The sequence below is a fragment of the Triturus cristatus genome, chromosome 10 (assembly GCF_964204655.1).
Source record: "Triturus cristatus chromosome 10, aTriCri1.1, whole genome shotgun sequence".
In the NCBI taxonomy this organism is placed as follows: Eukaryota; Metazoa; Chordata; class Amphibia; order Caudata; family Salamandridae; genus Triturus; species Triturus cristatus.
Genome location: NC_140593.1, coordinates 67834232 through 67854597, shown reverse-complemented (window position 1 = coordinate 67854597; position 20366 = coordinate 67834232). Strand labels below are relative to the sequence as shown.

The 20366-nt window shown below is 45.9% G+C and overlaps 1 protein-coding gene across 2 annotated transcripts in view; it reads left to right on the top strand.

Moving 5' to 3' along the window:
• The window catches only part of DAZL (deleted in azoospermia like), an 812806-nt gene that overhangs the window by 120575 nt on the left and 671865 nt on the right, over nucleotides 1–20366 (top strand). For both annotated transcript variants that reach the window (XM_085629945.1, XM_085629944.1), the window contains exon 4: nucleotides 2631–2682. In XM_085629945.1, coding sequence (XP_085486071.1) covers nucleotides 2631–2682 — 52 coding nt within the window. The remainder of the gene's footprint in view (nucleotides 1–2630; nucleotides 2683–20366) is intronic.

The window sequence follows — 20366 nt, the reverse complement described above, 5'->3', positions numbered from 1 at the left end:
TAACCCCCACAGGTTAGCCACAGCTTATGGAGGAGGACTATTTTACAGTCTATGCTAAGCATGTGTATCTACAAACTCACATTCCTCGAATGGAAAATGTTACTTACCCAGTAAGCATCTGTAGCATTTAGTGCTGTAGATCCACCTGTCCCTGGACCCCTGTGTTTGTTCTGATTACTTCTATGGGTTATCTCAAACTCCTTTAGCATGGATATCTCACCATACTGCGCTCTGCTTCCTATTTCATCCTCACCCGCCTTGCGGTAAAACAGTCTAATAATGGAGTCGATGCCCATGCGCTTTACCAGCAAGAGGAGGAGTCACACTACCTCGTGACTCGAAAGGCTTTCTTTGAAGAAAAATAACTTGTACACATCCGAGCCCGACACTGTCTTACTTCGCCTTTCAGATAATACAGAATCTCCCACACGGTGGCTCAAAACCCACGGCGAAGCAGGAAACATAACACATCAAAGCAACACCTTTAGAAAAGGGTTTTATTTTACAAAATGCAAAGACTCTTTTTAGAATAAGGCTTGGGGTTTTATTTTACACAATGCTCTAACAGAAAAGGCTTTCCCAGATGCCAAATACGCAACATTCAAATATATATATATATAGATATATATGTTTATATGCAAGCAATAATAACACACTTGGTAAATGCAACAGTTAAATGCATGAATAATACCACGAATAAACAAGCAGCAAATAATATGAGATAACACTCTAGAAAATATAATATGCAGGACATCCTGCAAGAGATCAGAAAGATAGATACACACTAGATACATCAAATGATTACTTTGGATGTGCACCTTACTCATTCACACATCCCAAATTAAATACCTCAAATGATCAAAGCCACTGGCCACACATCACAATGGCAATAATCAAAACTCTACCTGGTGCAAACACTGCATCTTAACCCACTCCTGACTAGGGGATTAACAGCAGGGGATAAGAGCCTCAGCAACCAGGGTTCCGCTGTACCGAAGTAGACGCATCCGTCCCCATTCGGATTCCAAAATCCCAGTTTCTAAGTCAACATCCCTCAGCTTTATAATCTCGGAAAACACTGGAAGGTTCGAGAATCTTCCCCCCTGCGCCAAAGGAATCTTACTAGGACTGGCCATCTTCCAAGCAAGCATTCCATGGCAGGAAGGAGTTCCCACGTTCCCTCTACAGTCTTGCATGTTCCAGCCTTTATCTTAACAAAGCTTACAAAAGCCTTCCAGGGTACATTAAACAATCTCTCACAAAAACAAATCTTGAACGTGATTAACCCAAACAACTTGCAAGCGTGGCTGTGCGCGCAGATAAAGCTCAAGCCAGAATTCAGGATGACATGAGGCCATGTTATAGCCAATAGTAAGAACTTCATAATACTTCCAATGTACAACACAGTGCACATTTGTGCACCACTGCTCATAACACTGCACTTCGAGACCAAAAAGTACATTCCACATCTCCATCTCTCTCTCTCTCTCTCTCTGTCTCTGTCTCTGTCTCTGTCTCTGTCTCTGTGTCTCTGTGTCTCTGTGTCTCTGTGTCTCTGTCTCTCTGTCTCTCTGTCTCTCTGTCTCTCTGTCTCTCTGTCTCTCTGTCTCTGTGTCTCTGTGTCTCTGTCTCTCTGTCTCTCTGTCTCTCTGTCTCTCTGTCTCTCTGTGTCTCTGTGTCTCTGTGTCTCTGTGTCTCTGTGTCTCTGTGTCTCTGTGTCTCTGTGTCTCTGTCTCTGTGTCTCTGTGTCTCTGTGTCTCTGTGTCTCTGTGTCTCTGTGTCTCTGTGTCTCTGTCTCTCTCTCTCTCTCTCATATATATGCTTTCAAATGCACATCCCATACGTTCTGTTCTGGGCAAGGCTGGTCTTCTCTGTAACTGCTCCCGCTGAAAGACTACAAGATTACAAGAAATAAACCTTTAAGAGAAGCAAGGTATATACAGACGTTGTACATTCAGGCTAGGATAAGATAACACACCAAAGTCAATTAAAATGATGGTAGTCAAAGGTCATCACAGGGCCTCTAGCACTACAAACACTAGGAATATGCTAAACATGTGAATCTACTGCACTACATGCCACAAACAGTTGCTTACTGGATAAGTGACATTTTCCTTTGACACATTCACTTTGTTGAAGCTATTTTTAAACATAAAGATAAATAGCTGTTCGTTAGATAAAAAAAGCAATGCAGTACATTTTGGCCCTCCTGAAAGTTAGTGTTTGTTCTGTTCCAGTAATGCCTCTTTCTTTTCCATTATTAGTTACCTAGAACAGTGGTTCTTAACCAGTGGTCTGGGGAACCCTTGCTGTCCGTGGCTTCTACTCCTATAACTTTAACAGATAAAGCAATTTTAAAATGTTGTGTCAATGTGGAGGAATTTGAAAACGGAGGCTAAAAATTAAGTTAGTGTACAGGTTACTTTGTGATTCGTGGGAGTGGTGCAAATGTATCAAACAATATAGTATGGACAATAAGTGATCACAGTTGAATTTAGAATTCTCCAACCTTCACATTGAAATAAAAAGTATCAGTACAAAGAAGTTAAAAGATTAAGAACCACTGACCTATGATATAACGTTGTCTTGTTAAGCAAATCCTGGTATTGATCACTGCTTGTTTGTTTTAGATACGGATTTGTTTCCTTTCATGATGATGTCGATGTACAGAAGATTGTTGACGTAAGTGGCATTCCAAATTGACAAATATTTAACACATTTCATTTTCTTCTCTTAAGAATATTTGTCAAATCTTTTTTTACAAGCATGTCTCGGTAATATGAACTTCCTTTTTTTCTCTGAAGCATGCACTCCCTTTTCCGTATAAGGAATATCCTTCCAAACTAGGAAGAGTCAATTATTATTTTTAACATCTTGGGAGTAAAAAAGCATGGAGAGCTACATCTCCCTTCTACTGTGATCTGGCCACTGAGTCCTGATTTTACTTTTCTATAAGGTGTCACTCAAAACCACCTTGGTACATGCCTTAATCAGCGCACATGTGGGATCTTTAGAAATGTATCATACAATTATTCTTCACATCAGAAAAGATCCATTTCCACTTAGGGCAATATTTCACATTTGTCTCCCTTATTTGTTTAACTGTTTGAAAAAAAATTAAAGGAAAATGTAGCCACTTGTATACTCAGTAAACATACACCAAAGGACTTGGTGGTAAACGGGTATTGTAGCTTTAAGAATTCCAGAAGACTAAAGCCTTGCCATTTTCCATTTCCGGATCAATGATGTAGTTCATTTAAAACCCTTAAAACCATCCAACTTGACTTTGGCGCTTTGGATGTCGGGAGTGATACTTAGGAATTCAGAGGCCGCACATACAAGAGAACTATGATTATAGGTAAGTAATGTGTTCATAGCATATGTGGCTGTAGATACAAACTCACTGCATCCTGCTGACATCTGTTGGACACTAACATATGCAAGTTGTTTTTCTCTGAAGCTTTTTTCGAGTCAAAACCTCCTTTGATTCCATTTTTGGCCACAATGCATCAGGTCTAAGACTCCACAGCAGATTGTTTTTTTCTACCATTGGATTTGAGTGTTTGACTGTCAGCTCCGGGACAGGCTATGTTTCTTCACCAGGACCTCTATTGTCCGCTCTCTGCGGACAGTGTTTTCTTTTGGTGTTAGCCTTTGAGACCTTCAGCTCTAGTGACCTCTTCACCATACCGCAACAAAGAGACTTCACCTTGTAGCAGAGCAAGGTGGCTCCTTTGAGTATTCAGGTGTATTTTGGGAATGACTTTGGGATGACAGGTGTTTGTTGAACACCCTATATAATTTGCCTTAAGCCCCAGATACCTCTGCTTGGACCAGCAAAGGATGTGCAATTTTTGATTCGTCCCCGAGCACAATGATATGAAAGCATTTTGGTGCAAATGACCAAGCACTGCGGGGCACACCATAAAATGCAGCAACAGAAGTTGCCTGAGACTCAGGATTTGTTCGGTTTGAGTACCATTTAAGCTTCAAAGAGGCAGGCTCTTTGTACCTACGTGCAAGAAAAGTACAGGTGCTGTCCTCTGCAGCCTTGGAGCCAGAGCTGGTTGAAGTGGTGTTCCAAGCGTTCCATAGCACAGGCCCCAGCACAATACCCATATCGTTCCAGCTCCAAGGGACATCCCCACAGAGTCTGAGCTTGGAAGGCTCACTGGTTAAGGCCTAAGATCCTTCCAGAGAACTTTGGTATCGAGCCTATGCATGGTCTAAAAAGGCATTGACTTTCAGGACCTGCTCACTGGGCCGACACCTCCAGAACCTGAGAGACCTGGAGTAAACCCCCAACCAGGGGTATCGAGCATAAATCACACAGTCCCCATCCACTGGACAAACAGATCTCGAGCCTTCACAGCCACAATTCATCGACGCCAACACTGGCAGGTTGATGCTCCGCAAGCGGAAAATCACGCCAGAGAGGGGATTGGACTCCTATAAAATTCCTCTCAAACACAAATTGCCGGCAGGGTCAGAGCGAGTGCTTCATGAACACTTTCAACCCTTCCATCAAGATCCTCCGTCCTTTTCTCCGACGCCTTCAGAGGCGGACGCCGTAGAGGACTATGTAGGGGATGATACCACCTACCCTGGGGATATCGATCCTGATGATCATCTGCAAGACCCAGATCAGGCATGGGATGACCCCACAGACCAGGGTACCACACCGGATACCCATGACACGCAGCTTAATAACGTAAAGACATCTCCCACAGAGGACACTGCTGCCTTTAATGCCCTCATAGAACGGGCTGCTGCCAGTCATGGAGTAGAACTCAATTCTGACACTGTCGAAGAAGACTTCTTAGTGGACACTTTCGCCTCTTCCGAAAGAACTGTCAAGACTCTGCCCATGTTAAAAGGGGTTCTCAAACCTGCCAAAGACATTTTGAAGGAAACAACCAGGGCACGGGTGCTAAACCCCAGGATTGAAAAAAAGTACAAGCCTGCACCCGGAGACCCTATGTACATTAGGGGTCAGTTACCTTTGGACTCCATGGTGGTTGCTAATGCTCGCAAGAGAGCCCACTCACAAACAGGTGATGCTCCTCCCCCGGACAAGGAGTCCAAAGTGCTGGAAACATCTGGCAAACGGATTGCAGCGCAAGCAGCGAACATCTGGCGCATTGCCAACACACAGGCACTCCTGGCCCGTTATGATAGGTCCCATTATGACACACTCGAATCCCTACTCCAACATTTGCCAGATGAATATAAAGAGGCAGCGGAGATCCTCATTAGAGAGGGACAACTCCTCACCAATGCATCCATCAAGTGCGCACTGGATGCAGCCGACACAGCGGCGAGGGCAATCAACACAAGCGTCATGTTGAGACGGCATGCATGGTTGAGAATCTCAGGCTTCAAGCCAGAGATTCAGAACAATATCCTCAATCAACCGGTCAACCCAGACTATTTATTTGGCCCAGAAGTTGACACTACCCTCGAGAAAATTTAAAAAAACACTGACACTGCGAAGTCAATGAGGGCTCTACAGACGCAGCAGTTTCGTAGTGGCTCCTTTCGTCGCCCCGGGAATAGAGGAGCAGCTAGAGGTCAGGGGTCACAGCAGCAGTACACTAAAGGAGGCACACAAAGTACCTATGATAAAACCAACAGAGGTGGATATCGTGGCTCCAGCACCAAGGGCAGAGGACGCGGTTACGGCAACACCAGGTCCTCCCCCAAAAACAAACAGTGACGCCCTCTCCCTGCCCCCCGACCACATAACACCTGTCGGGGGGAGACTCCAACGGTTCCTGTCAGCGTGGAAAACCATCACCACAGACAGGTGGGTCAGGGACATTATCCAACACGGTTACTGTCTCGAATTAACGTCCACTCCACCCAACATACCGCCAAAGCACCGTCCTATGTCCGTAGAGCACTTGGCATTATTGCAGCAGGAAGTGCTAAGTATGCTGCAAAAAGGTGCAATAGAGGTCATGCCCGTGAACCAGGAGGGGACAGGGGTGTACTCTCTGTGCTTCTTAATCCCAAAAAAGGACGGGTCGCTCAGATCTATACTAGACTTGAGACCCCTCAACCAATACATTCTCTCAGAGCATTTCCATGTGCTCACCCTACAGCAGGTTCTCCCGCTACTCAGTCAGGGAGACTTCCTAGCCACACTGGACCTAAAAGATGCGTATTTCCACATACCCATACACCCTTCACACAGGAAATATCTCAGGTTCACTATTCAAGGCCATCACTATCAGTTCAAAGTTCTCCCCTTCGGAGTAACAACAGCACCCAGGGTCTTTACCAAGTGCCTAGCAACAGTGGCGGCACATCTACGGAAACAACACGTTCACGTCTTCCCATACCTGGACGACTGGCTTGTTCAGGCAAAGTCAGCCCAGCAATGTGCCAGCCACATGTCCCTCACCATTCACCTTCTTCACAGTCTGGGATTCTCACTAAATTACCCAAAATCACATCTCCAACCCGCACATGTACGACAGTACCTGGGCGCGACCATAGACACTCTGGCAGCCACAGCTCAGCCAAATTTAGTGAGGATCAACAGCATGCAACTGCTGATCGCAAAGTTCAAACCTCAACACTCCCTTCCAGCGCGAGTGTTCATGCAGCTGATAGGCATGATGGCCTCCTGCATTTTCATAGTCCCGCACGCGAGACTACATATGCGCCCGCTTCAGGAGTGCTTGGCACGTCAATGGAATCAGGCTCACAGGCAATTAAAAGACCTAGTGTTGGTGAGCGGTCGGGCATACAACTCTCTGCATTGGTGGAATCCACAAAACCTTTGCAAGGGCCGACCGTTCCAAGAGCCTGTTCCACAAATAATACTAACAGCGGACGCCTCTCTCCAGGGTTGGGGAGCTCATGTACTCACTTACACATTGCAGGGACTATGGACAACGCAACAAAAGAAGATGCACATCAACGTTCTGGAACTGATGGCAATCTTCCTAGCCATGAAGGTATTCAAAGTACACTTGTGCAACAAAGTCGTGTTGATCCGGACGGACAACATGACTGCCATGTACTACATACAGAAGCAGGGAGGAACACACTCTCCACAGTTGTCTCATCTGGCTCAGAGCATGTGGAAGTGGGCCATTCAGAGGAACATATTCCTCATGGCGGAACACCTCCCCGGCAAGGACAACCAGATGGCGGATCTGCTCAGCAGACACAGCCACCAGATGCACGAGTGGGAGCTACATCCGTCAGTTCTCCAACCGTACTTCCAACAGTGGGGTCATCCAGAGATAGAGCCACAAACGAAAACGCAAAATGCCAAAGCTTTGCCGCCAGGTTCCCACATCCACAGTCACAGGGCAATGCGATATGGATGAACTGGTCCGGCAGATTTGCGTACGCTTTTCCCCCAGCGCCACTAATACCTCTAGTGGCACGCAAACTGCGACAACACTCACTGACACTCATCCTAGTTGCTCCCACATGGGCGCGCCAACCATGGTACACCACCTTTCTAGAACTTTCCGTGGTGCCGCATCAAAGGCTGCGGATCAAACCTGCACTTTTAACGCAGAACCATGGCGAGATTCAGCACCCAGATCCGCAACAGCTGAACCTGGTAATCTGGCTCCTGAAGTCTTAGAGTTTGGCTATCTAAACCTGCCACCTGACTGTATGGATATCATCAAGGAGGCCAGGAGACCCACTACCAGAGCTTGCTATGCGGCTAAATGGAAAAGGTTTGTCATTTACTGCAACAACAATGACATTAACCCGCTGGACGCATCCATTCAAAATATAATCTGTTACCTCTTACACCTATACCGATGCAATCTGGCATACACCTCAATACGTATCCATTTGACCGCAATAGCAGCCTATCTCCAGAACAGGCAGCACCTCTCTTTATTCAGAGTGCCTGCCATCACAGCTTTCTTGGAGGGACTTAAACGAGTAATTCCCCCAAGACACCCACCAGCACCAGTGTGGAACCTCAACTTGGTCCTCACCCGACTGATGGGTCCACCCTTCGAACCTCTCCACTCATGTGAGGTTCAATTCCTCACCTGGAAAGTAGCTTTCCTAGTGGCAATCACTTCCTTAAGAAGAGTTAGTGAACTCCAGGCACTAACCATTCAAGAGCCATTCATACAGGTTCACGCACACAGGGTCGTACTACGTACCAACCCCAAATTCATGCCTAAAGTAATATCGCAGTTCCACATGAATCAAACTATCGAACTGCCTGTTTTCTTTCAGAATCCACAAAATGTCGCTGAAAGAATGCTCCATACACTAGATGTCAAAAGAGCCCTCATGTACTATATAGACAGAACTAAAGACTTTAGGAAGACAAAACAACTTTTCGTTGCCTTTTCTCCACAACACAAAGGCAACGCCATCTCCAAAGCAGGTATAGCCAGATGGATCGTTAAATGTATTCAAATGTGCTATCAAAAGGCTAAACTCACAATAACGATTCCCCCACGAGCCCCTCAACACGTAAGTTAGGGGCATCCATGGCTTTCCTGGGAAACATTCCTTTACAGGATATATGTAGAGCAGCCACATGGTCCACTATACATACATTTACCAAACACTATTGTGTAGATGTACACTCAAAACAGCAGGCAGCTGTAGGACAGGCTGTTCTCAAAACTCTTTTTCAGACCGCTGCAGCTGGCACTGGTGGCCGCCGCTAATAGGAGGTACTGCTATGTATTCTATGCACAGATATGAATTCAGCAGCCCACATGCCTCGAACTGAATATGCTACTTACCAGTATGCATCTGTTCTTGGCATGTAGGGCTGCTGACATTCATATCGCCCACCCTCCTCCCCGGCGCCTGTAGCAGCTGCAGCTCTCAGAATTACTGTATAGCATGGTCATCACTTTCTGTGTCTACTCCATCACTGCCACAATGGCGAAAAACAATCTGAGGATGGAGAGGATGCCCATGCGCACTGTGGTCCAGGGGAGGAGTCACCTATCTCAGGATACTTCGAAGACTCTTCCAGGACAACAACGTGCAAACATCCGGACCCAGCACTAGACGGCGATCTATGCACAGATATGAATGTCAGCAGCCCTACATGCCAAGAACAGATGCATACTGGTAAGTAGCATATTCAATACTCTACCATAGAGGATTTATCTTTAATGATCTTTATTGAAATAAGCTTTCTTTATTTCCTCAACAGCCTATGAGATTCTACATTTGTGTCCACACTTTTACACCAATACCACTGGGTGTCAATAAAAGCACAGTAGACATTGATAATTGTAGCATCACACTTGGTCAAACAGCCATGGTTCTCATGTCTTTTGACTAGTCCATAGGTCAGTTCATGCTTCTACCAAACGTCACGAAAATACTTGCAATCGAAAGGGAAAAATGTATCATGCCGTACCAAAACAGTTAAGCTGGTAGTAAGGTTCCGGAAACCATAGATATAAAATATTTCAATGTACCTGAAACTGCTAATCAGTGAAGCATTCTTCAATATTTAATGCACGTCTTACTAAACCATTCTGCATCAGTGTTTGTTAGCAGCAATGGCATACAAGATAAATAGTGATAGCAAGCATTTTTGTCTATCCCAGTCATTATTAGAATATTTTAAAGATGAAGTATCCAGAAACTGCTAGCCTTCCCATTTTACAGTGCAGGGTCTGGTCATTGAGGCAGTTTGTCTTTCCATCTCACCAGAAAACGATCCCCTAACACTATTGCCTTGTGACTGAATATCTGCTTTTTGTGACTTTTCTTAGCTTCTTTCAATGCTTTTTATCTTTTCCTTTAGATTCCATAATTTTCTTGCAACAAGGGTCATTTTATCATGTCAATTCTCCCCTCTCTCTTTTCCTATGGGCACCGTGCTAGATCTTTTAGCCAGGTGCACTTGAGGGGGAGGTAAGAAGCCTGATATATATATATATATGCCACGGGTACAGTGGTGCCATATGTATGATGACTTCGTGAAAAAGTCCAATATATTGCATGAAGCGCGTTGGCTGGTCTACTCTACACGTTGTAGGATATGTTCAAGTCAAACTGTGATTAAATAAAAAGGAGTACTTGAAGAAGAACTTAGGAGACAGACTTTGTAATTTGTGATATCGTTCATATGGTGGTGCTCCGATTGCTCTTTCATGTCAAACAGTCTTTCTTCACAATCTCAGTCATCAAAGACTTCTTGAAATGACTTAAATGGATCATCCCTCCGACCAGAAGGCCTGCTTCACCATGGGAGATGACTTTGGTTTTCTCTATACTCATGGCTTCTCAGTTTGAGCGCATTCATGAAGCCACATCTAACATTTTTTGTAGGAAGTTGCTTTCCTCATTGCAGTTACATCCACTAGAAGAGTTAATGAGTTCTAGGCCCTAACCTCCTCTGAACCCTACTTGATGTTACATTACAACAGGGTAGTTTAAAAGTTTTCATTTTACCTAAAGTTGTGTCAAACTTCCTTGTAATCAACCCATTTCTATTCCAGTATTCTTCCCTAATCCTTCCTTTCAGGCGAAGAGATCAGTTAATTCACTATTCATAAGGGGAGTCTTAATTTTATTTAGACAAAACTAAATACATTAGAAAAACAAGCATTGGCATAGCCAATTGGTCTCGCTTTTGGGACCTTCTAAGTATTTAGTTATGCAGCACAATATCCTTGGTGCAACCACATCAACTGTTGCGTGGCTAAACACTTATAAGGTCCCAAAGGCGAGACCTATTGGCTATGCCAATGCTTGGTGTGGTGTGGGTGTGGTTGTGTGTGTGGTGTGTGTGGTGTGTGTGGTTGTGCGTGTGGTGTGTGTGGTTGTGCGTGTGGTGTGTGTGGTTGTGCGTGTGGTGTGTGGTTGTGGGTGTGGTTGTGTGTGTGACAGTAATACTAAAAGCATCTCAAAATAAAGGAACACAAATATCGAGTTTGTGGAAAGAGAAAGCACGTTGTAAGTCAAACGGGCGCAGCAAAGCATTAACTAAACAACAAAACAAACAAGATCACTTAGCGAAGACTGAGTGCTGATAATAGATACACACAGCCCATCATCTTAAGAGTTTGATTGCAGCCAATGTGCACTCAAACCTACCCCCTCCTTGTGAGTTGCACCCCATATTTCATGAGTTGTAACTGCTGCACCCACCATAGCGCTTTGAGAGCTAAAGCGCTACATAGGTCTAATTGATTAACCAGTCGCCAACATGCTGTGCGTTTAAAGAGAATGTGCCAAAAGATTCCAGCTTCCTCATCATGTCCTCATAAAAGCGCCAACTAAAGGACTCCCTGAATGGTGCAACGGACATGAAGCAGCCGCTGCAATCAGAAATAAACACTGTGAACGTTGTCCAGTTTTACAGTAACATTTCCTTAATGTTCTTTAAGTCATAAATCAGTAATACTAAAAGCATCTCAAAATAAAGGAACACAAACATCGAGTTTGTGGAAAGAGAAAGCACATTGTAAGGCAAACGGGCGCAGCAAAGCATTAACACAACAACATGTTCTTTGATGTTCGATGTTCTTTGAACGAGAACATCAAAGGGGTGCCGCGAAAGTGATCGCGGGCGCTTAATGAGCATGACGAGGTTTGCCAGCCTCTGCTCTTAAACGCGTGCCCGCGCACTTGCACTGTAGCTCTAGGCTGGCCATGGTAACATTTTTTGAGCCCTCACAAAAAGTCTCACCATACCAGCGTATGTGCTGGGTCAGGCGAGACCTAACAAAGGCATCTCTTTGTTAACTATTGTCCTCTTCAAACAGGATTATCATCCTCCAAATTGGTGTTCATTGGATAGTGTTCTGCAGTACATGTTGGTTCAAGCGGGCAAATAAAATTTTATCTGGTCAGCCAAGACCCCACTCACTAGAGGAAAAGCAGCATCTACTGTTTCTTTCAAGAATGTACAAGTAATTTTCGATTTTATTTTAATTTTAAATTAACCTACTGAGAATCTTTGACCTTTCTTCATGGCTTACTTGTATTTTCTTTCCTTGCATTGACGGCCGTGAAGTGGGGTATGATTGCTACGCTATAGTGCATTCATGACTATCAGTGAGAATCCTATTATGAAGAAGGGAATGTTCTGTTCGAGGCATGTGAGCTGTAGATCACATGCAGTGCGTAGATCGCCATCTAGTGTTGGGTCCGGATTTTTACACTCTGTTTTTCTACGAAGAACTCTTTCCAGTCACGAGATAGGTGACTCCTCCTTTCGGTGAATAGTGCGCATGCGCATCGACACCATCGTCATATTGTTTTTTCCGCCATCGAGTTCGGATGGTAGTCGCTGCGCTCCGGTTCGACGCCGTTCCTTCGGGTTCCCTCGGTGCGTAAGACACTCACCCTCGACGGTATTGTTTCTTACCGCGTATACCATTCTTCGCATGCCGTGTTTAATTATAAAAACCCTCTTTCGATCGGAGAGCTCGTGGCGGGCCGTCAGGCCTATCTGCGTCGGTTCGACTCGCAGTCGATGAAACTAACTCCCTTCAAATTCTGCCCTTGGTGCCACGCAAAGTACCCGTGCACCGAGTCACACGGTGTGTGTAACCTGTGCTTGTCACCTGAGCACAGAGAACAGGACTGCGACGCGTGCCAGGCTTTCTGCTCCAAGAAGACGCTTAGCGACCCCCAGGCTTGACATCGCGACATACAGAGTCAACACACAAGCTCTATTCCAGACCGCTTCGGATCACAATCAGATGAAGAAGCCAGAGACGCCATCAGGGCCAAGGAGGAACAGGAATTTCCGAGTACGGCTCCGACTAGGATGAAGACATCCCGCATGGACAGCATTCTGTAAGTACAGAATCTCCCTTGCCTCGACAGCTATCTCAACCAAAAAAGAAGGCTCCGAACCAACCCGCGCCCTCGGGCCCCGGTTGGCCCCGAGACCACGCTTCTGACGCCCTGACTTCGGGCTTGCCACCAAAGCCTGCAAAAAAGCATTCCGGCTCCGGAAAGCCCCTCTCTAAATCGGGTACCGACCCAAAACCTTCGGGATTGAAGCCAAAGTCCGGCTCCGAACCACATTGCTCGGCACCGATACATACTTTGGATCCGAAGACACCAACTCTGAAAATGTCGGCATCGAAACCTTTGGCGTCAAAACAGACTGATGCACAGAAGTCACCAAAAAAGCACTGTTTTCGACGATACGCTCGATAAACCGGACCCGAAACAGAAGGTGTTGTATATTAATCCTCAGACTGGACATATTACCACAAAAGTGACACTAAAATGAAGGACTGATGCAGAAGAGGAACGTCACATTCCTTTGAAGAAGAGAACTGTTGAAACTAAGCCTTCCCCTCCTCCACTTCCTCCTACTCTTCCATCACCCCCTTCTCCTCAGTTTCTACCTATGCCAACTTCACATTTACCACATACATCTGACAATCAGGATGATGGGGATGGCAAAAAAAGATGAAGATGATATTCAGCCTATACCTACAGACCCATGGGACGACTACAACACTAACTCGCTCACAGGCAATGATCCTGACTTGTACCCAACGAAGCCCTCTCTACCGGACAGTGTCGGCTACATTGAATTGCTGGGTAGGGCTGCTAATTACCCTGGGGTGCAGCTCCACAAAGAGTCTGTCGAAAAGGATTTCCTCTTCGAAACCTTAGCAGTACACAAAAATCATCACACACGTTACCCATGCTCAAAGGTATGATTAAACACGTAGACGATGTATTTAATGATCCCGTCCGGGCACGTATCCTTACCCCTAGGGTAGATAACAAATACAAGTCTGCACCATCTGACCCAGTCTACATAAGGGGACAATTACCATTGGACTCGCTGGTGGTGTCCAACGCACGCAAAAGGGCCAAATTCCAAGCTACAGGAGATGCTCCAGCCCCAGATAAAGAATCTAAGCTTCTTGATGCTTCTGGGAAAAGGGTGGCCTCTCAGGCAGCAAACCTCTGGCACATATCTAACACTCAAGCATTGTTAGCTAGATACGACCGTGCGCACTGGGACAAAATGGAACAATTATTCCAATTTCTACCCCAAGAACATAGAGCTAAAGCTCAAGACATAGTGAAAGAGGGACAACTTATGTCAAATCATCAAATTGAGTGCTTCCTAGATGCTGCTGACACAGCGGCCAGAGCGCTAAACACCAGTGTCCTGTTAAGAAGGCACGCCTGGCTTCGCATATCTGGGTTCAAACCTGAGGTCCAGACTTCCACACTAAATACACTCTTTGATAAGCAAAACCTCTTTGGCCCAGTGGTAGATTCTTCACTGGAAAAGATGAATAAAGACATGAAGTGGCCAAATCCATGGGAGCCCTTCAGTCAACTCATGGCCGTGGTTCCTTTCGGCACTCATTCTATCGATCAGGGTCCAAAAATACTTCCTTAGAGACTACATCTACCTACAAGGGCAATGACCAAACCTCTGGCTCTAAAAATTACTTCAGAGGGGGTTACAGAGGAAACTAAAGGCAGAGGTAGAAGGTCAAACACACGTAGCTCCACCTCCAATACAAAACCGTGACTTAGCTATACTTCCTTCCAACCATTTAACACCTTTCGGGGGAAGACTGTCACATTTCTTACCAACTTGGCAGTCAGTGACATCAGACAAGTGGGTTCTACAGATTATCCTTTCTGGTTACTGCCTGGAGTTCATCAACACTCCTCCAAACATTTCTCCAAAGGTACACAAACTTTCACAGAACCACTTACACCTCCTCAAACAAGAGGTACAGTCTCTAGTTGTAAAAGGAGCCAGTACCGCTACAACACCAAGTGCCGGGCGTGTACTTCTTTTACTTCCTAATACCCAAAAAGGACGGTTCTCTCAGACCAATATTAGATCTCGGCTTACTAAATTTTTACGTACAGTCAGACCATTTCCACATGGTAACACGTCAACAGGTACTACCTCCTTTGCAAAAGGAGTAGACTTTCTAGAGTAGACTTTCTGTCTACTCTAGACTTAAAGGACGCCTACTTTCATATTCCAATCCACCCTGCTCATCACAAATTTCTCAGATTTGTGTTAGCGGGTCAACATTACAAGTTCAAGGGAAGAATATACTTTTATTTGATTTCGTGAAAAAAACCCATAAAGGGTGGAAAAACCACCATGAATAAAACTTACAAGGATATACATTGTAATTATTTTTGTAAAAGATATAAAAAGGCGGTGTGTTTATACATTTTTTTTTTTTGAGTTAACATGTAAGCATAGCTTTCGGATGGTTTCAAAGCCAGATGTTCTAACGCTGCATGAGTTGGTTAACAGGTTTTGCATTGGCCAGGTCTCTTGCCGCGTTTTTTAAAAAGTTTATGGCTCTGCAGGACAATGGGATAGATGAGCCCGTGAGACAGTGAATTACTGCTGCTCTACAAGTTCTTATTTGTTCCTTCCTGAAGAGCTCCCGAGGGCCCTTTTTGCGCGTTTCTGCCAAAGCAGGGCAGATGCATAGTAGGTGCAGTAAGGACTCATCCCAAGCTCCACAGAGGCGGCATTCCTTTGATTGCTATACATATTTCCATTTTGGGGTCAGGTCCTTTGATGGGTATGACCCAAGCCTTAATAAAGTGAAAAAGTGTTTTTTCTGGTGCGGAAAGTGATCTAGCAGGTAGGATTGGGGTTGCAGCCTCTGGTATGACTGTATCACGGCCCAGGCATGTTTGTTTTTTGCTAGGGCAGTTTTGTCTAATAATATAGAATGCCGTTTTTATGGCTTTGTTGACCAGTAATTTAAAGCCGGAGTAGGTGGGAGCTGTAAGCCCTGCCTCCTCTAACTTCAGTGCTGGGAGGGAGGCCTTCAGAGCTTCGAAGATTGAATTTTTGAAGCTGGCTTGCTTTTTGATTTCTGCCCAACAATAATGTACAAGTGTGTTTTCCTCTGCATCCCGCATCCTCCAATAATACTTGACTAGTGTGCCTTGTTTGTCAGGGATCTGGTTTTTTAGACCATATTCAAGTCGGATTTGGGCTTGCGGAATGTGGCGGGGGATTGCAAACAGCTTCTTAAAAAGGATTGATTGTTCCAGGTTCAAGCCTGTAGCGTCCTTACCATTTAGGATTTCTGTGAAATAGAGGACAGGAATTTTGCTGCTATAACCTTTAATAGGTGCCCAATGGAGCCACTTGCAAGTTTGTTTTTTTAAAATTTTGAAGGCAAACTGCAGCTGTTTGGATTTTGTATGACCTTGGGACAGATGAATCTTGAAGGTGAATTTGCGATCAATTTGGAAGTTAAGGTATTTGTATGAATCCACCTCGGTCAAAGGTCGCTTGTCCAAAGTTCAAGTAAATTTGAGGTCAGCTTTATGATGTTTGGTAAAGCGCATCACCTTTGTTTTTTTGTGGTTGATGGTCAATTTGACCGAGGTGGTATAGGCTCAGAGTTCAGTAATTAATCGTTGCAAACCAATTGGCGTTTGCGCCAGTAAGACAATGTCATCCGCGTATTGAAGGCTGGGTATGGGTGTTGTGCCAAGTTTCGGAGGGTCACATTGGATTGACCGAAGGTGCTCATCCAGGTCAGCGGTGTAAATGTTGAAAAGGCACGGTGCCAGGACACACCCTTGTTTTAGCCCGTTGAGTGTGTGGATCTTCTTAGTAATGCTGAGCCCATCTCCTTTCCTAATCTGGACCCACGTCTGGGAGTACAGATTGGTTATGGCCTTCAGCAACTTAGCTGGGACCCCCCTAGTTGCGCATTTTTGCCCATAGCTTGGCTCTTGAAACCTTGTCAAAGGCTGCTTTAAGGTCGATGAAACATACGTAGAGTGGCCTTGATTTTCTGAGGGCTTGATTGGCCAAGAGTGTTACTGCAGAAATATTCGTCAGGGTGCCATGCTTGCAGTGTAACTGGGTTAGGTTGTGATTAAGTCGTGGTGCTGTTGGTTCTGCTACTTCCGCACGTTTTTAATTGTAATTTAAATTTTAGTTCTCCGGCTCAGTTTGGTACTTTGGTGCTGGATGGATGGGTGCGAAGGTGCAGGAAAACTACCAGAGCCAGGGCCGTTCAGAGCCGCGGGATGAAAAAGCATAAAAGGAGAGGGAGGCGGAGTGAGGAGCGGGGAAGATAGTCTGACCCTGCTCGACCCAACCCTACCTGTTTTTGCGACGAGTGAGCCGCTTTTAGCCTCGATCCCGCCTTGCGAAGGGTTGCGCCCGCTCACACCCCTTGCTACCTCACGTTCACTTCACTTCCCACTGCGGGAGGCGGGGAGCGAGACGCGGTTCACAGCTCGCAGTTTTGTCATTCCCCCCAGACCCCTGGCTTGTCCGGCCTGATTGTCGTCTGAACTCCTATTGAGGCTGGGGCTGGGGGCTGGGGGCTGAAGCTGCTTCAGGTCCCTCCGCTTCGCGCTCTCCTCGCGCTAATCCTGCTGCGGTATGCCGGAAGACACGGAAAACTGGAATCACCGTTTACTGTTGTCCGATGCAGTTCAAGGTACTTCCATTCGGAGTCACCACTGCCCCCAGAGTCTTAACAATGCGTCTGGCTGTAGTAGCTGCTCATCTGAGAAGACAAAGCATCCATGTCTTCCAATACTTGGACGACCGGCTCATCAAAGCCAGCACGTACCAACAATGTCTCAAGCCTACTTCCATAACCATTAATTTACTGCATCAACTAGGGTTCAAAGTCAATGTGCCAAAATCATATGTTCAGCTAGCCAATACTCAGAGCTATCTAGGAGCCACTTTAGATACTCAGAAGGCTCTCTTGTTTCCCAAAGCAGCCAGAATTTGCAACATTCAGTTCTCCAGTTTCAACCCAATCAATCACTTCCAACTTGGGCTTATATGCAACTGCTGGGGATGATGGCATCTTGCATCATGATCGTTCCCCATGCAGGCTGCAAATGCATCCGCTTCAGGAATGCTTAGCCAGTCCCACGGTCTATTAACTGATCTAGTGTTGGTAAGCGGCCGTACTCATCGCCCTCTCCAGTGGTGGAACACGCGCAATTTATAAAAAAAGGACTGCCCTTTAGAGACCCGGTTCCACAGATAGTAGTAACAACGGATGCATCCCTTACTGGCTGGGGAGCTCATCTTCAGCAACACACTGTACAAGGTCTGTGGAGCCAACAGCAAAAGTTGCTCCACATCAACCATTTAGAGCTGATGGCAATATTTCTAGCTCTCAAGGCTTCTCAGACCCACCTAGCAGGCAAAACTGTCTTGGTTCGTACCAACATGACAGCTATGTATTGCATACAAAACGGGGGGGGGGGGGGGGACTCTCTCCAACTCCCACTGTCCCTCTTAGCCCAAGACATTTGGATGTGGGCTAGTCACCACAAAATCTATCTCCTAGCGGAACACCTCTTAGGAGTGAACAACCAGATTGCGGACCTCCTCAGCAGGCAGAGGCACCAAATACACGAATGGGAACTTCACCCTCAAGTTCTCCTCCCATACTTCCAAGCTTGGGGAGTCCCTCAGATAGATCTGTTTGCCATACACTAAAACGCAAAATGCCAAATCTTTGCTTTCAGGTACCCACACCAATTATCCAAGGACAATGCACGATGGATGAACTGGTCAGGGATATTTGCCTACGCTTTTCCGCCTCTCCCACTCATTCCATTCCGTTCAGAAGCTCAGAAAAACGGCTCACACTAATCCTAGTAGCTCCTACATGGGCACGTCAACCTTAGTTCCCAACCCTGTTGGAGCTCTCTGGCCTGCATCAAAAATTGCATTAAACCTCCATTCTCCTCACACAGAGCCATGGAGAAATCAAACACCCAGATCCCAAAACAATTAAACCTCGCGATCTGGCTCCTGAAGTCAGAGTTTGGTTATCTGAATCTTCCACCAGACTGTATGAAGATCATTAGGGAGGCCAGAAAACCTACCACAGGAGCCTGTTACATAGCTTAATGGAAGCATTTTGTTATTTATTGCAATAACAATCATATCAACCCTCTTGATGCTTCCATACAAAACATTCTCTGTAACTTGTTACACTTGCACAAGTCAGCATTGGCTTATACCTCCCATCAGACTGCATCTTGCTGCAATAGCTGCGTATCTTCAGAATAGACAACATTTGTCATTCCTTAGAGTGCCTGTAATTAAAGCTTTTATGGAAGGACTAAAACGAGTCATGCCACCAAGACTCTCACCTGCCCCAGCATGGAATCTTGCGTAGTCCTCAAAAGATTAATGGGCCCACCCATTGAACCCATGTACAAATGTGAACCACAGTTCCTCTCTTGGAAAACAGCTGTTCGAGGCATATGAGCTGCAGAATTCACACTGTGCATGGATCGCCATCTGGTGTTGGGCTCGGATGCTTGCACCTTGTTGTTGTCTTGGAAGAAGTCTTTGTAGTCACGAGATAGGTGACTCCTCCCTTGAACGACAGTGCGCATGGGCATCGACTCCATCCTCAGATTGTTTTTTTACGCCATCGGGTTCAGAAGGAACTTCAGCGCTTCGGTCAGGTGCCGTGTTTTTCCAAACCTTTCGACTCGCAAACTCGTCTGTATTGTTTTAGTTTGCGTGCCTTTCGACGCACTAACTCACAAACTCAATTCCGGTCATCGATGCCGGCCCCTGGGACTATCGCCGCCATTCGGGCCTACGGCTAATGGAAAAGACTCCATTTAAAAAATGCCCCCAGTGTGGAGCTAAATTCCCACACAGTGACCAACACAAGGTCTGCAACCTCTGTCTCTCACCCGACCACGAGGAGAACAATTGCCAAGCGTGCGTCTCCTTCCGCTCCAAGAAGACTATCCGTGATAGCTGGGCTCGACGGCTTTCTCATGGCGCAACAGGCTGCTCCGGTGCCAGAGTACATCTTTGATGAAGGCCCCGACGTTCCAAAGGCAGAGGATTCAGAGAATCTCAATATCTTATTCGAAGCAGATGACTCCAATGACCACATCAGTCCAGGTCAACGAGTATAACTGCCCCTGCTCCAACCTCACCCGAAAAGCAAAAAGCTCTGGTCAAGACTTCGCCTGAAGGCCCTAGTCGCGACCGAAAGAAAACTTCAGAAGCCCCGTCCCCGGGCCCGGCTGCGAAGACAAAGGAGAAACCTTCTGGCAGCTCGGGTTTGAGCAAGCCGCACGCCAGTGCCCAAAAAACATTGTTGCACCAAAAGGGGGAACACATCCTACTCCCGCGGGTTCCAAAAAGGCCTCGGTACCCAAAGAACACAAGTCCTCGTAACCAAAGACACCTCGAATACCTTCGGATCCGAAAAAGATTTCGGACACGACACCGAAGCCGAAGGACACAAAAACCCCTTCTAAGGCTCCAGATCCAAAATCCAAACTGCATTCAACAAAATCGGCGCCGAAGGCTACCATCAAAAAGGAAGAACTATTTCTGCCGGATCGCATCGATCAGAAGCAAAACACTCTCCATGTGGACCCTA